Raw genomic sequence first — 18,379 nt, forward strand, 5'->3', positions numbered from 1 at the left:
TACCTTGAACATCCAAGCTGACAATCAACTCAGCATCTGGTGAAGCTCCATTTGATGCAACACACTTAAAATCACCAACATCTCTTGGATATAGTGCACTTCTTATTTTGAGAACTTGAACTGTGTAAATAGTATGAAGTCCAGAAGAACCATCTCCTTCTTCATAAACCTCATACACAACTTGATCACAACTCTGAGATTCTGTACGGCAGTTGGTGACATTCATTTTCTTGCCATTTCTGTACCAATCTACCGTTGGCTTTGGAAATCCCTCTGCTACACACTTGATAGCCTTGGTGGATCCCTCTAGTATTTCTGTTTGCTCTTTGTAGGGACTAATTTTAGGTGCTGAAGGACCTAAATGTGTGAATGAAACAGAATAAGATTTGATTTTACATAGATTAATACTCAGTGACAATCAACTGTAGCCTACACAATAACAAATAATTTGTCTGACAAAATATTACTATTGTTTTGTACAGAGCAGAACAGTCATCTACATCAAATGCCAGAACTCAGTCATCATCAGACCATCATATGGGCATTCACCAGTTTTTATCCATTGCATAAGTGATATACTGTACATGTACATTGTTGATGTGCAGTTAATACTGTTTTTTGGTTTGCTTTCACAGTGGAAGTCCAGCTAGTTTGCAGGCACTCCACTCTTAACTTAATTAGAACAAAATAATAACCCAAATAGAACATAACAGGATTGAAAACCCCAACTGGCAGGAAGCAACCAGCTGGATAATAACAAGCATGGCCAAGGAATTGATGTTGGGAAGACCAAAACAAATTCAGCAAGTCAGAGTAGGACATGGACTGGGGATAAACCGTATTGTGAGTCTAATATGCTGGCTGCTGGGCCATGTACTGCAGATATGATGAGATACTAACAGTAAAAGTAACCTTTACAATGAAATAGAGTACAAACATACCCTTGACTTCTATCTTTGTCAGCTTATAATCTGATAGATTTGGTGGAACTGATACTGTGCATTTGTATGTACCAGTGTCCGCAAACTGCGCATTTGTAATCTTTAGAGTTGCTCTCACATAGTTTGGATCTTTAGTGATGTTAACTTGGCTGCTGGGGATGGCTGCATATGATTTATCATCCTGTTCCTTTTCCCACTTCAGGGTAGAAACTGAAGGGCCCTCAGCTTCACATGTGACTTCTCCACTCTGCCCTTGCAGCACATAGATTGATTGGTTTGGTATAAACACAAAATGCCTGGGTAACTGAGCTGCAAAAAATATGTGCAGTACTTTACATGCTGGCTTCAATACATACAGTGTACCGTAGTCTCTGCAAAATTGTCATAACTTATTCAAGGGTTTAACAAAAAGTCTGAAAATATAACAGGGCTACTCAAATCAGGTCTGAAGTTATTTATGTTGTGTTTACAGCTATACAATGTACTTGTAAAAGGTTAACAAGATGGAGTAGCATATAAGATTTCTTGTGAATGCAGTGAAGTATACATTGGGCAAACGGGAAGGTAAATGCATTTTCATGGAAATAGTGTCATGCCCTCCCAGTCAACTAGGATGAAGGGAGCTTGGGACACCCATCAGAATATCACTAAGCATCTGGGAGATACAGTCGACTCCCGATAACTCGAACCCTCGCTAACTCGAACCTCGCGCTAACTCGAACCAAAATCGAATTTCCCCTGGATTTCCGTCATACATTCACTGTAATTTTACCCTCGGTAACTTGAACCCTCGGTAACTCGAACTCCCGGTAACTCAAACCAATTTTCGTTTCCCCTCAAGTCATGTTCTATATAATTTTACCCTCGATAACTCGAACCATGTTTTCAGCCCTTAAAAAGTCGGGAAAAAAGCCATCGACCGGCGTCCGAAACATTGAATTTTGGATTTCCTATTGACGTGTTGTAGGAGTATAGTTTACTAGTGGAGGCTGATGTTGATTGGCACAGGCTAACGTGAAGCAGCTTTTCTTCTCAAAACAGTAAAATGCCTGCTCTATTATTTTAGGCTATGTTTTGTTACGTTACGTTCTGATTTATAATCTAGAAGTATCTTTTAATTTTCACTTGACATTTCTACAATTAAATGTGATTAAAATGTTCACTGTGCCGTAAAAACTGTTTTTATCTTACTCTCAGCTATTTTCTTCGGGACCTTTTTCGATTTCCCTTGAAGGTTCGAGTTATCGAGAGTCTACTGTATCTGCTAATTAACATGGGTCAATTTTTCAGAAAATGATACAAATGTACATGTATAAGAAGAACAGTTTACATGTATGAGCTTATGTTTGATAATTCCTTGGTTAAGGGTTTGCTTAAACAGGGTTTTCAATAGGAGCCAGTGGTTCACTTTTTCATATGAAATCACCTTCTACTTGTCTATGGAAATGGCCTCAGATTTTATACAAATAACTTGAGAGACTTTTGCCACAGAGCAAGAGCCTTGGATCGGGAAAGCCTTGTTCATGAAAGACAAGAGTCTTGCCGGAATTCTGAGTGGTTTCAGCAGATGTTGCGAATTCTTATTTTGATCATTCAAAAGTCAAAGCCAAATATTTAATTTGCTCTTTATGTAATTTGATAAGTTGCAAGTTGACATATAATCTATCACTTTTGAATTAAAAAAATTACTCACGTCCGTTGCAAAGAAAAATACTTTCCTTGACATAATTCAACATCAACAAAAGCAACAAATAAAAGGAAAAGCTAATATTTTTTAGTTTGCACATCCTCGAGCACTTGTGAAATACCACTAATTTACATCAGTTACTGGTTAATTTGCTGGTTGAAAAGCATTAAAAGATTATTGTATGTACATGTAAAAAACACGTTTTATCAGAAAAATGCCACCATTTTGAAACTAATTTCACATACATGCACGTTCTGTCCAAATTAATTATAATTTCCCGAGCCTTTAAAAGTTCAGAATTTTTCAAAAAAATACCGTATATCACCAACACTACAACAACAACAAAAAAAATTTTTTAATGTAAATTTTCAGTTGCATTGGCGACCAGCTGGTCACAATTTCAGATCCTGTCTTTTTAGATTAGCTTTTAGGTAGTTTTAAATATTATTTTATTTTATTGTCATTTATTTATGTATTTTTGTTAGCATTTTTTTCTTTTTATCGGGTTATGTATCATAGATACATTTTATAAATTTTAACTGTTATGTAGAGAATGTAAAGCGCCACCATAGCAAATTAAAAAATTATTAATTTTTGACAAAGGTACCCTTTTCAGGTGGAGCGTCTCTGCATAAGCCATTACAGGGAGTACCCCCCTGGGGGTTTTAACTACATGATTTACATGAGTGCCTATTTACTCCAAATATTCTTACAGACCTGCTCGTATATATAACGTTGAACCAATGCCCCATTCAATAGTTTGACCTGACTGGCCCGTTGCCTTGCATTTATAGTATGCGCCATCCGAAAGAACAAGGTTTACTATGCTGAACACTTGTTCCCTCAAAAGAAGTTTGTTTGGGGTGACTGGAAACACATTATAAGAAATCTCAAAATCTTTAGACTGTAGAAGTGACACTGTGGCATTTGGGTCATCTGTTGTGCAGTTGTAGTCAACACTCCAGCCAACATGAGATGCCTGGAGTTGTGGAGGATCCTGGAGAAACTTCAGAGCTCCTACACCTACAGATAATAAAGCAAACAAATTAATAATAATAACAATAATAATAATAATAATAATAACAACAACAACAACAACAATAATAATCGTTAACAGGAGAGGCAATTCCAAAGACAGGATGGGTGAGAGAAAAGGAAGATGAGAAAGCTGAAAAGTATCAAGATTATTGTAAGAGGGCTGTCCGATTAGTTAAAACATTTAGGGGACTGTTATGCATGTAGCAAATGAATCAATATTAATTTTTAGTATCTACGAATCGTCTTTTAAATCAATTTTGTAAATAATTTTTCATAATATTGTGTGTGATAACTTAATTGCTGCGGAGCGACCAATTATAATTATGTTTTTTCTTTCATTCATTGCCATGGAATATGCGTTTACATTGTTTTTTTTTTCACTGTTAATAGCTCGGTTAATGCGGCTGGCGATCATCTTGCCGGCGGAAGTTTCATAGAAAAGGAATAAAATGAAAGACTTTTCCTGAAGATGACGTAATCAGCCTCTGTGGTGCACTGGTTAGGTGTAGTCGCGTCGAGCCGAAGGTGCAGGGTTCGAGTCCCACCATATTCTTTATTCCCTCTTTCTTTTTTTTCCGTTTTTTGTGTTGTTCTTTTCTATAAATATATAGCTAAATAACTGTTACTTAATAAAGTGCAACAAACAGTAAGAAAAGTATTGTGTTTCCAGAGAAAATATCGTGCACCATATATTAAATATATGGATAAACAATCTGAATTTCTATTATTTCCTACAATTTACTGTGGGAAAACCAGAGTTGTAACTACTTCATCATTTTCTAAACAACGTTCCCATGAGTTCTTTCTATAGACTGATAGTAATTATTCTAGTATTTTCCAACATGTAAATAGGACATTCAATGTCATTTTCGATTCTTTTAAATCTCACTGCCTAACTAATGCCAGTATCAACAGAATGTGCCGCAGCATTACTATCTCTTAGATACCCTAGTTTTAATTGTAAATAGCTTTTATTTTGTCTTATCTACTTTTATCTTTATATTCTTTTATTTTCAGTGGCATACCTGTGTATTAGCAGGCAAAGTTTTTAAACTACAGTGCAGGCCAGAATTAAGCGAACAACGCAGACGCAACACAGACACATGGACGTACATGCGTCAGACAAACGCGTCGGGCAGGGAAAGATTTTTCTTCTGTTATGTACTGTAACAGCTTTGCTCCGTGTGGCATTGTTATGATAAACAAAACAAATTCTTAGGTTTGAGGTAGCTCAATAATCCCTTGTTAAATTAAGTGCATGAAGGACATAAATCGAGATATTAAAATTAGGCGACGTGGGTTCCACTTATTATGCATTCATACACCAGAAGAACACCAGCCATTTTTAGAGACTTGAAGACGAGACCCTACATTTTATTAAACAGCAACAAAATCGGCGTTAAAGAAATTGATGTATGAGAATATCAATCGTATGTTTACGCTTAATGCTCGCTTGATGCTGGTGAGTAAAATATTACTACACTGTATAACCCGACTACGAATGAATGTCTTCTTGCTTCGTTGCAATACGGGTTTCTTACTCTTTCTTACGTTTTTGCTTCCCGTGTGTACATGACAAAATTATTGTTTGAAAATCAGAGTGCTAGCCTCCATTTAACAATGACAAAAATTGATATGAACAGGGTGCAAAGAAAATCATTTTTACAGCTTGCCATTCTGGCAAGCTGAAGCTAGCACTAAATTTTTACTAGCCCAGATGTCATTTCAACTAGCCCCAAAAACTTTTTGACTGGCAGAATTGATTTCATAGTTCTTCAGTTATTCGAATTCCTCAAAAAACATCACTTGCCCGTTGGGAAAGTTAAAAACAGAATTCACTAGCCCGATAGCAAAATCCACTAGCCCCGGGCTATCAGACACCACTTTCTTTGCACGCTGTATGAAATTGTTGCCACTAATCACTTTAACAATAATTAGTGTTGTTCAACTGAGTAAAATTATTTTACTCAGTTGAACAACACTAATTGTGCGATCTAACTTAAAATAGAACAATCTGTACTTGGGCACCTTAAGAGCCGCACGAGAGACATGTTGAGTAAGAGTAAGTTTGAACGCTGTTAGCAAAATTTCTGTCAGATAAAATCTGTTAGCATTAACGAATAAAATGGAGCAGGTTCTTATACTCACCCCTCGGATCGAAAGTAACCAATTACAGAATGTTACATTAGCTCTTGTTGTAATTCACGCCAATCAAAAAATTGTTAAAAGAGTCATGAAACAATTTTGCATAATAATAGACTGTTAACCATAAGAGATTTCGAAAATCATTCAATCTTGCATCTGCAATTATGGGAAGAACACCAGTTTACATCAAACTACATTTTGTAAGAATTATTTCGCTTTCGTCCTTGGCTAAGAGTATCAGTGCCATAGTTCGTGACCTTTGTTGTGAGGGGATTCAGAGTAGACGCCAAACCGTGTCAAAAATATTGATAAAGTACAAAGAGTGTGGATCACTGGCCGACAAAACAGGTTCAGGCCGCCGACCAGTCCTGACAATGGAGCAGGAGGAAAACGACGAGCTCACTGCCATTGGTAGGTGGTATATTGTAATAATAATAAATTATTCCTTGAATTTCAACCATTAAAAGAACAAGTACATTGTATCTAAAAGACTTAGACATACACTCAAACCCCAGTAATAACAGCGTGCAAAGAAAGTGGATTTTGCTATCGGGCTAGTGATTTTTCCTCTTAAGTTGCCCGATGGGCAAGTGCTGTTTTTTGGGGAAATTGAAATTACAGAAGGATTGTAATCAATCCTGCTAATCAAAAAGGGTCTTGGGGCAAGCTGAAATGACGTGTGGGCTAGTGCATGCTAACTACAGCTTGCCCGAATGGCAGGCTGTAAAACTGACTTTCTTTGCACCCTGAATATGGACACTGATGGGGTCATAGAAAGTGTCTGTACTAAGAAGGTGTCCGTATTAAGCGGGTCATGTTCTTAAAGTCATACAGACACTTTTTATTCAAACAAAATCCTGAAGAAAAAAAAAAGAGGACAAAAAATGTCCTCAAATTACTGGAATGAATGATTGCAACCAATCAATCAAGTAATAACCCAGTCATGTCTGTGAAACAAGAACGGTTCGCTGTTCTCCACTTTCTATCATGCTGCTCCTCAATAATATAAGCCCTTAAATGGATGAGCACTTTTGGTCTGCCTTTTGTAGATGAACCTACAGTTAGATGCCTTGGATATTTTGCAGTTGGAAGAACTACATGTATTGTTGGGTAAAATGCAGATAATGTATAGTGGATCATATAAGTACCTAGGCCCAGTTCACACATTGTGCTTCTGCATGTCTAACTCAATAATTATAAGGGGTATAGAATGGTAAATTCATGACTTTGCGAGACTGCAGTACACTGGTTTCGAAATTTCAGACTGACACCTAAAAAGTTCGAGACTGCAAGATGAAAAATCACCAGAAAACAAGACTTTGAGACCCATCACAAACAATTCCAAGATTTTAAGATTGAGCCAAAATTTTCCAATAACCATGTTTTTCAGGGAGCCTTTCCACACCCAAAGGAGAATATTACCATCTTCCCAGAGTGCCTTGCACCCATTTCAGGGTGATTGTTTCTGGTCTGTATGATGAAAACATAAATTTTGCCTACAATTTTGGAGAAATTTTTGCCACTTTAAGGATGAGATATGAAGTTCAAGTACGTCTTTGCATAATTCTTCATCTTCCGTCAGAAGAACAGAATGATTTCTTGATTAAATTATCCTGTTTTCTTCCGTGTGACCTTTCTCTTGTCATGCATCGCTGCATATCTGGGCCGAGTTGTTCAAAGCTGGGTTAAGATAACCCAGGGTTAGTGCGAGATTGGAATTCAGATTTGAAAGCTTAAAAAGCATTTCAGTTTTAATTCTTTTTGTCTACAGGTTGATGATTGGAAGCTCTAAAAAAATCAGAGAAAATAATCCAAGATAGTGCTTTTGAGCACAAGAAAAAGAAACCAGGGTTAAATTTAACCCCAGGTTAAGCGCTAATCGGCCCTCGAACAACTGGGCCCTGTAGTATGCCTGGTGTTGTTGAATTATTCATTTTGGTAATCAAACAAGGAGTCGATTAAGAATTGAGACAAAAATCCATGCTATTATAGTATTACTTCAAACATCCAAAAGAACCCAATCGACTCCTTTCGACTCCACATTTTACCCGAAATTTTTCATCTTAAAGTATTTTTGGCGCTATCTTATTATGATTAGAGACAAGTTCCTGTTGTGGGAGTGCAATTGGTAATGTTTTCAACAAGTTTCCACTTAAATAGTAGTTTTGGGAGGTGAACAGTGTTTGAAGCTGCGAAAGACACATACATGTTGGCATATAGGCCAGCTCAGTAAGATATCTACTGGTCATGTTAATCACAGAATATATTTTTCATCACGTTCCTTGTTTCTCATAGCCAGCTTCTTTGATACGTTCTACATTTGAAACGCATATTTTACTACAAAACATGTAGCCAGCTTTTAAGAAGTATTATTGAACGCTCAGTTCTTCACAGGCCCCCACAGCAACAAAGGGTTTATCAGCGAGCTTTTATTTTAATACACACTTGAGTCTAACAATCTCGATGAAAAATCGAAAACCGGCAAACAAAATCCTCGACCTGATAAGGGCATCTGTTGCTACCTCGTGAAATTCTATCATACAAACAATACAGTTTACGGAGTATACTGGATTTCTAGAGAATCATTTTGCGTCTCTCTCTTGTGCCCTTGTGTTGCCTCCCCAGGGACATTTTGAGTCAGGCTAGGATTCTGCCATTTGATAATATAGTTTGACCACAATGCATGACGGGAAGATGGTAATATCCTCCTTTTCTACACCCCAATAATTGTAATATATTGGGTTAATTAAGGTGACTTGACCCAGTTTTTTCGGAAGTCAGCCAAGCGCAGTCATTGCACGCGTGCTGAACAAGAATGCTGTATAATGACAGACTAGAAACAATAGACAACTCCCAAAGCACAAACTCAGCCAAAACGCTAAAAATCTTCAATGTTTACTCAAGTTTGGGCTTATAGAAGATAATGTCACAGTTTTTCAATGACCATGAAATTCAGAGTCCGGGTAGTTAGGTAATCAATAAATTGTGGCCCTGATAAAATTTGAAGGAAAAAAAAACACGAATTTTTAAGAAAATGCTTTTTTTGTGAGAAGGACTCTTAAATGCTGACAAACGTCAACAAATAGCGAAAACTATAATTTCTATATGTTTGCTTTGCTCAAAATCGCGCGCATTTACAAGGCCCTAAAGCGTTTTGCTGACTTGCAAGGACCCATCTGTTATAACGATGCCCAAAATAAAGGGATGAGTCTCATAGTTTATTAGATATAATCGTGTAAAGTTTGCTTATCATTTTCGCATAAATTATGACCTAAATTTCGAAACCGCTGAATTTCTTGAATTGGGTCTTTGCGATTTTGGTGAAACTCTGTTCAGCCTAAGGCACTAATGCGCACTATGTGTAGCCGAGAGATTTTCGCGAAAAAGTGACGGCAACAGCAGATTTTCGACTCAGACCTCAAAGGGGTGTGGCATTATAACCACGTGACATTTACTCCGATTGCCCAAAATGTTATGTTATATTGTAGATTGATCTATATGTTATCCATCCTATGTGTTAGACTTACGATAAAAGTAAAGGTGGGGATACCAGAGAGCTTCAAAGTAGGATGGTACCCCCCCAAAAAAAACTGGGTTGAGTCACCTTAATTAAAGAAATAAGTTTGGCAGGACATGACAGAAGCAGGACTGCTGAACTGGGCCTTAGACTAGCTTTTTATAAGGGAAACCATTATTAGTGACTATCTAATAAAACAAACAGTGGAAAATAGCTTTCCCAGGAATTATAGACAGTGGACAGGATATGTTTTTTCATAACCATGATGACAAAAGTTAAGGTTATTGAGAAACAAGTGGAGAACAAACTAACAATCTTTAAGTCTGCACAATATACAGTAGGCTAGCAAGAGCGCCAAAAACATATTCGTACAAGCAGGTACCGCTAACTCAAAACTATGCTTCAAATGTAAGCTGGATCAATTTGAAGTAAGCTTAAGCAAAAGCTACATGTGCGTGCAAAATAACAAAATAGAAAAAGCCAAGAGTAGACAGCATGAACATCAAAACATCAACGAAAAGAAAATAATTATATTATTGTCGTTTGACCATTTTAATGTCTATCCTAAGATGAACTGAAAGAGGCTTAAAATATAAATTTTCGGCCCAAGTAAAAAGTTGTTAAACCTTGATGTTTTCGGGGAGTCACACTGAGAAAATTCACTCGTCTTTGCCGTGGACATCTAAGCTTACTAATCCACAGTGGACATGTATGTAGCTACACCATACGACCATCCAAGTTTGTTTTGCCAGCCTAATTCAATTCCTTTAAGTATTCCCCGCACCAAGAAGTAAAACAAGCTCAACAGTAACCCAATGAGAGACAAAAAGAATGATCTTTCGCACCTAAAACGCTGACACAATGACATAAGCAACATTAAGCTTATTTTGAAGGCCGCGAACTATTCCCGTCTCGGTTTGGTTATCGTCACTTCAACAAATTTCCCAGAGTTTAAATGAACTCATTGAAAAATACTTGAAGTTAGAGGAAAATTTAACATACCTGGAGCCGTTAAGAGAAATGAAACATAAAAGAGGGCGCTCCAAACTAAACCGCGCCAAACGCATCTACAATCCAGCTGAGACGCCATGTTGAAAAAATTGTCAACAATGTGGCGGAGACGAGTCTTCGCTTCTCCGTTTCCTTTGTTTAAAAACTGAACTTTACGAGATATGTAAGAAATAAATAACTTCGACAATTATTTCTTCGAATAAATTAAACTTCTTTGGATTTAACAATGGAGACCACAGTGCGTTACTTTTGGTTCGAGGGGCAACATCTACATGCAATTCTAGAGGAAACCATGGAACATAGGTGTGTTAACCGCAGCCAATCAGAAGCCAGTTTCTATCTACGCCCGTTACGTCAACCATTAAGCCCTGTGCGACATGTTCTGCATAAAATTGCCTACACAATTCGAGATATTTCCGCGATTTTGAAACTCATCAATGACATCAGATCAATTCAGCAAGGTTCTTGAAATATATTTTTTACCACGCAAAACCCGAATTGCTTAGCCCCGAAGTATGTCAAAATTGCGCAAGGGCAAAGGGGGTCGCAAAGATGGGGTCTCCGTCAATAGACCTTGTCACGGTTTTCGAAGCCATCTTGACGAGTAGGCAAACGCGTGAGAAATTACAGTGTTTGTATGAGAATCTAATGTCGAATAATTTCTGTGGAACGGCTGTTCTGAAAAAAATATGATTTGTAAACTAAAGCTTAACTCCTAAGGATTCTCCTGAAAAAATTTGAGGGCGTTACATGCACTAGAAGACCTAGAACCACTTTTTAAAATTTTCTATACATTTGTCTGTAAGAAAGTCCTGGGGAAATTACAGACAAATATATGGAAAATCTAAAGCAAGCCTCTGGAGAAATTTAAGCACAGGTACGCCCCAAAATTTTTTAGGACAATCCTTTGCCTTGTAGCTTTAGTTTACAATTGATATTTTTTTCAGAACAGCTGTTTACGGAAATTATTCGACATTAGATTCTCATACAAACACTGTAATTTCTCACGCATTTGCCTACTCGTCAAGATGGCGTCGAAAACCGTGAAAAGGTCTATATTTTCATTTTCGATGTAAGAGATGTTCAAGCTTTTCCTAAACAAGTTTCCGGTTGGCGAGGGCAGATGCAGCATTAGTGTGTCAAAGTAGTGCCTTTTTAAAAGAAAATATAATGTTTTGGATATTTTACATTAACATACCACTTTGTCATTTTTTTCAACACTTTATGCACCTTAACTATCCGCTAATCACGCGAGATTATTTCTGTCAGAATTTTTTTAAAGAAAGTTTGACGAATTCTGTCGTAATAAACTGTGCCAAGTTTGCCAGATGCCGATGGTTTTGATGTTATGAAAATGAAATGAGGAGAAATACTTATAACGTTATGAAAATGAAATTACTAAACTCAGTTAATTCCTCTGTGTGATATATGCCCAACCTAGCTCACTGCATAAAAATAAAGCAGATCTCTAAGTGATCATTTTGTTTTCCTTCGTAAATTACCAGCCGGACCATATAAGGCAAAGTTGAGCTTTTCTTACTAAAATCAAGCGTTGTATTCAGGTCAGAAATAACTGATATTATTACTTGATTATGAGATGGGTGATTCCTGCATCGAAGTTGCGACGATCGCTAATTGATGAAACGATGATCTTAAACTTTAAATCGACGATCGCATTGTTAGTCCTATTAAAAAAAAGCGCTCTACCGAGAAAAATGTGATGTACGTTCAAAGTTTCTGTCATGTTTTGTCTGGCTTGCTTATTAACTCTAATTGCTGTTTTGATTTCCTCGTTTCCGATCCGTCACACCTATTCTTGATATGCAAGTGACGACATCGTTGCAAAAAAACCGCGACGATACCGTATATAATAATGATGAAAAAGGCGCGACGAAAGCGAGTTCCCAGTTCGCATTGTTTATTTTTATTTTATTTATTTGTTTATTCTTATTTTTTTTATTTTTTTTTATTTTACTTTTTTTTTCTACACTTGCCTTGAATAGTTACTACTAATAATAATAACTTTTTATTCCAAAACCTCAATTAAAACCCTATTTACAATCAACCTGCTGTTACAAAAATCTAATTAATTCATCAAAAAGCAATCCTATATATAATAAGTGAAAAAAAGAAACTATTCATTTACAAATTCTAATAGTTGCTTGATTTTATAAAACTGAGCGAACTATTTTTTTTTTAATTATTCACAATTATAGTTTTTCTATCGTGGACATATATATTAGTTTTTAATTTGTAAACAATCAATATAGTTTAAAATTGTAAATATTACTTCTTGTTCAGATACTTAAATAAAGATTGGTTTATTATTATTATTATTATTATTATTATTATTATTATTATTATTATTATTATTATTATTATTATTATTATTATTATTATTATTACAGCGGCCCCTCTTTATGTGAGCATAAATAGTCAGCATGAGTGTACGCTGTAAAACCGGAAAACCCAGTCACGACACGAACGTCGTGAGAATCAGTCGTATTTTTCAATAGCCTCCCACGCAGACGTTAGTAGGGGTTCGTCACGCGTTCCTGCCAGTGGGGCAGGAACGCGTGACAAACCCCTAAGGAGGCTAATTTTTCAACTGACGGTTTGCAGCACGAGTTTATCAGGGAAACAAAGTTCACGAAAATTGATCGGCTGATTAGTTACGTATAGCATTTCTCTGTTAGTAAAAACTGCACAAAATTAGTTAAGTGCTTGACCCGAGTAATAAGTTCATGAAGGCAGCTTAAGAGCTTTATTCGCAAAAATTCGCAACATTAAATTACAAAGTTCACGAGTAAGTACGTGTACATTATTTTCCGGAGTAAGGTACTCGAACTGTTCGGTATTCGAACTTTATATATCGAACCCAACAATGGAAAACAATCGAACCAAAAAATTTGCGTCAGAGTTCGATTAAGTGAGTCGAACCAATCGAACTTATGATCGATTCTAACCCAACACTGCGGCGCGCAATCCAGCAAGGTTGGCAATTAGCCTTAAAAAAACAAACACACAAACAAAAGAGAGACACCAGCTAGTATACTAATCTTCTGGGGTTAGGCAAGACAATGAATACCCATCGGAAGTGGTGGGTTAGCAATTTATAAAGATCTCGGTTAAATTTTTGCATGGGTTGTATACTATTAATTAAATTTGTGTCCTCAACTTTTGATTTTAAGATCTCTGGCAATGCCGAAGAGATTGTAATTTCCGAAACGGGGCTATTTCTGAGTGAGTGCGGTCATGCATGAATAAGATCAGAGCCAAGGTTATGACATCCCCCGCGCGGACCGGCACAGCCCCCGCATCACGTCTACAAGTTATCGAACGTCTGTCACTGCAGACACCCCCGGGGGAAACTGCCTATAACTGCCTATACGGGAAAGCTCCGCCCGAAAGATAAGAGGAATAAATTGGACGGAGAAGTTTTGCCTTTCAAGGGGCTCTAGTTTATAATACTTTACCTCGGCATTTAAGAACTGTAAATTCTAGGTTTCTTTTTAAGAGTAATTTAAAACAATTTTTTCAATAGTATTCCATAATTCATAACTCTTTTCAGTCCTGTAAGTCGATGATTTTTACAGATTTTGATTTTTAAGTCTTAGATTTCTTGGTGCTATTTTATTCCATTTTCCTTTTTCGATTTTATTTTTTATTTTTAAGCTATTTATGAGATAATTACAGGACCCTTTTGATAACAGTTCTTTTTATTAGAACTGATAGGTTATCCTGTATAAATATTCGCGTTATTATTATTGAAAGGGGTACCTTTTTCAGGCTTCTGATGAGCCCCAATAAGGGTGAGACAGCTGTCCATGGCTGTCACTGCCGGGGTGATATGGTTGTGAGCATGCGTAAGGTTATGGCCATACGGCTTTGGTACGTGTGCTTCAGTCCTAATATTGATATTGCTTCTGGTATATGGAATTAATAAAGGGTAGGAATTTCATTAGTTGAAGCGGATGAAAGGGAAGGGCAAATCTGTCATTTCGGTCTGCAAAGGATAAAAAGCGGTAACAGGCGCATTTTATGGATGTGAATGAGATCAACCTAGTGTAAGTAGCTAGCGGTATTTCTGTTTTTGTTTTTGTGTGTGTTTTTTTATGTGTTTTCTAATGTAGTGTTCTAAGCCAGGTATGTGGAAGGGGCCCATCATTTGCCAGAAAAAAGTATACGAAAAGGGTACCTTTTCTGTCAAAGAAGGTACATAAAAGGATAAGAGGTTGGAATCGGGGCGGAGCCTCCCGGCCGCATAACCTTGGTACCTACCCGAGTACCCCCCAGGCCGACACTACCAGTACTGTTTGGGCGAGTGAAACGAGCCTCGCGAGAACGTGCGAGCGAGCCTTCCCTCGATCGGCCCCTCGCTCGCGCGTTCTCGCGAGGCTTGCTTCGCTTGCCCAGAAGGAGAGCTTGCTCGCAGGCTATCACGACTACACTTATAAGGGCATAAGAGCGATCATTGAACCTGCCAGCTCCTGACCATAACTCATATCAGGCATAACCCAATTTATTTATTCAAGCCACTTACATCGAACTCTTATTCGTGCTATCTGCTTTCATATGGGTGTTTTTCGATTACTTGAAATCTCTCCTGAATGCACATGTATTCTACTTTTAAGCTGATTATGGTTTATGACATCAAGAACTCACTTGATAGCCTTCCGGTCGTATTGATTTTGGCTGTCAATTCTTTTTGCGCGGGAAAAGCCGACCCTTCAGTCACCCTTGCCCATGTTTTGATCACAGTTTTGACCAAAAACGGTTAAACCGTTAAAATGACTTGTCCGGACCGGCTTTTAAGGGGGTGGAAGTACTAAGCTTAAAAAAATATGTGAAATCAGTTTTGGGGTTTCGTATACCAGGGGGTAGCCTGCGAAAAGCAGACTCATTTCCGGTCATCGCTTCTTCGGAGGGAGAGAAGCGACGACCGGAAATGCGTCTGCTGTTCGCTGCTGTTCTTTAGTAAATCCCTAAAGTTAGAAAAACTAGCTCACGAAACTCCTTGGAGTTGATCATACTGGCAGGGTGCGCCAAAAAGTTTTTTATCCACTTGTCCTTCGGACAAGCACTATATTAAATTTGGTTGTCCGAAACCCAAGGGTTCTTGTCCAAAAAGTTTTGCTCAAAACTCAAAAACAATCGGGCATATATTTTACTGCTTATTATCACATAATCAGCCTTTTTGCAGGTAATTAACAGGCCTGGTTACTAAGGAAAGGTTCCTAACTCAAATGGAGCTCGTAAAAAAAACAAATGATTGAAATGGCTGTGGAATGGCGAAGTTTTAAAGGAATATTTGACCTTATTTTGACAAGCATGAGGTTTGCTTTTATGACCATAACATAAATTTTAATTCTACTGTAATCTGAAGTCAACTTTCATCTGTTTCTGTATTTTTTCTAATTAAAAATGTGCTTGTCCCACGGACAAGTTATGTCAAAGGTTTACTTGTCCGAACTGTATTTCTACCTGTCCCGGACAATCGGACATAGGCTTTGGCGCATCCTGACTGGTTTAGCATTGAGCGAAACCGTTTCTTGAAATGAACGCAGCTTTTCATTGTTTTGAAGAGGTTAATATAACTACAGTCAAGGCTGTCTCAACCCACCACCTTGATAGTCCATAAAAGTAGTGGTAACTAGAGCCGGGAACGAGAATGGGCTCGTAAGCGACTTTATAAGAGGGAGCTTAAGCAACGACGACGGCGACGGCTACGAAAACGTCACTTTAAAAGTGAAGTCGCGCTGCTTCTAACTCATAGTATCGCGCTTATTCCATCTCGTTCAATTCGTCAAATGTTGGCAATTATTTTCTGGAGTTCAATTCTTGAAGACTGTATCGAAGTTCAGGAGAAGAAAGAGAAAGTCGTGGTCTTGAGTCCACGTACGTCACAAAACGTGAAAATAGGCATTTTCATGTCGTAGTAGTGCAGTGACGGCAAAGAAATGTACAAAAAAGCGTGATGCAAGTGCAAAGTTGTTGTTTTCCAATCTAAACCAATTGCTTTTTTGCCGTCCTTGTTGACGTTGCCGTCGTCGTTGCTTAAGCTGACCAACCAGGCAGTCGCGTAAGACTTCTTTTAGCAGAAGTTCTGGTGAAATAGAAAATTAAAGTAGACGTTTATTTATGGTTACTTATCACTTTCGATGTTACCCTAGGGCCGGACCAATATTCAAGGTCTTTTAAGGGAAATAAAAGTAATGCCTTCGTCCTGCAAAAGACTAGACTTTTCGCTTTCAGAAAAAAATAGTAATAAGAATAATTGCTTTTTCGACCGGTAAATCGTTAGGCAAGTACTTTCCGCGTACTGGGAAAGATTAACAACCGGAACGGATCAGAAATGTTTTCTCAACCGGGTTGTTAAGGTCAGCCGTTTACTCTATACTCCTGATGGCTTAACCCATTGCATCATTGCAGTACAAATTTCTTTAAGTTACCAAAAGCCAAATTTTGGGAATTACTTTCAGCTACAAAGCCAAGGGGTCCGCACGACGTTTTTGCTAAGTTACTTTAACGCCATCAATCGTTTGTCTCACGATTGTCGCATAGACAGTATCGCTCGCGACGTTTCGACTGCGTACTACAGGTTTTCGTCAGGCAATGGTATCGATTTACTGAGTAGAACTGTTAGTACTATTTGTATCCACAATGGCTGTTAGTGATTGGTGTATCACGAACGCCGCTCATGAAAGTTTGAAGGTTCCGATCCAAAGCGTTGTTGGAACTTTAGGATTGAGACTATTTCGCCGCGGAGCGAATCGCGAAGACAGTGGAACATGGAAATTTTAGCTGGATCCTTGGCTAACATATAAATAGGGCGTTGCGAGAATTGTGGTGATTGCAAAGTCAGATTTTGCTTCATAGAAGCGTTTTTGCTTGCGCAAACGCTGAAGTTTTTGGCCATCTCAGTTCACTAGGTGTTCACACTTGTAATAACACAATCTCACCGTGCCTATTTGCCTCTTCCAATCGGTAGTTAAGTTATCCATAAACATTTACTATTTTAACTAAACGTGCTTTTATTCACAAATAAACAATCTTTTTTCACTTGCAAAAGGCACCACCTTAGAAAAACTGCCATCAATGCATGACTGTCTTCAGCTGCCGATTATAAACTGCATGAGCTTGCAAGCCATAGGATTAATAAGAAACTAGCAACAAATTGTCAGTTATCCTCTGCTTGTGAGTTCCAGCAGTGTGAATTTTTTTGAGTTTAATTTTCTTGAACGTAAACTCTAACTAACATATAGATTCAGCCAGGGCTAAAAGCGAAGCTCACACCCTTAATACTTGTAAACAATTCATAAAATCGTGTAACTGGGCTAAACGGCGACGGCAATGAGGACGGCAACAAAATCAATAGATCTCATTGGCAAAAAAAATTAACAATAAATTTGCACGTGCAGCAAACATTTTGTACATTTCTTTGCCGTTGTTTTGCGCGATTAAAACGTGTCACTTCCTAGTCACACATGTTCTTGTTCGCTTTTACTTTTTCACTGCCGCTCATTTTCACCTTGCTGGCCGCTAGCATTTCTCATTTTCCTCACCCCCGCTATGAAATTTTCATTTTTTCTTCGAACGAAATTCATTTCCTTTATTTTTGTAATCACTGCTCTAGCCCTTTATCCAACATCCTCGTGAGTGTAGACATCAAAAATAACATGCAAAAATGAACAGCATATCGGATCTATAAAAGACCTACGGCCCCCAAAATAAGTAATCAATTGACATTTAAACTGCAAAGGACTGCTAACGAATATGCCACAAAACGTAGGATCTATAAAAGACCTGACCAGCAAAAAAACGCTGAGTAGACACAATGAATTTTGCAAAGCTGATCGTACTACGTGAAAATTAGCAAAGTCAATTTTCTCAGTACGATCAGCTTTGCAGAATTCAGTGTGTCTACTCAGTGTTTTTTGCTGGTCAGGTCTTTTTTAGTTTAAATGTCAATTTATCAACAATAACGTCGAAAAAGACTCGACTTTGTTATTGTTTTTTCTCTCTAAAAGTCCGCCGGGT

General features: G+C 37.7%; 1 protein-coding gene across 1 annotated transcript in view; it reads right to left on the reverse strand.

The window, feature by feature from the left end:
* Positions 1-18,379, reverse strand: part of LOC140949096 (vascular endothelial growth factor receptor 1-like) — a 40,408-nt gene that overhangs the window by 17,596 nt on the left and 4,433 nt on the right. Inside the window, exons 5-7 of the mRNA XM_073398337.1 lie at positions 3,346-3,651; positions 942-1,250; positions 4-357 (exon numbers count right to left, since the gene is read on the reverse strand). Of these exons, the coding sequence (XP_073254438.1) occupies positions 4-357; positions 942-1,250; positions 3,346-3,651 (969 nt within the window). The remainder of the gene's footprint in view (positions 1-3; positions 358-941; positions 1,251-3,345; positions 3,652-18,379) is intronic.

Source organism: Porites lutea, chromosome 9 (genome assembly GCF_958299795.1).
Source record: "Porites lutea chromosome 9, jaPorLute2.1, whole genome shotgun sequence".
Taxonomy (NCBI): domain Eukaryota; kingdom Metazoa; phylum Cnidaria; class Anthozoa; order Scleractinia; family Poritidae; genus Porites; species Porites lutea.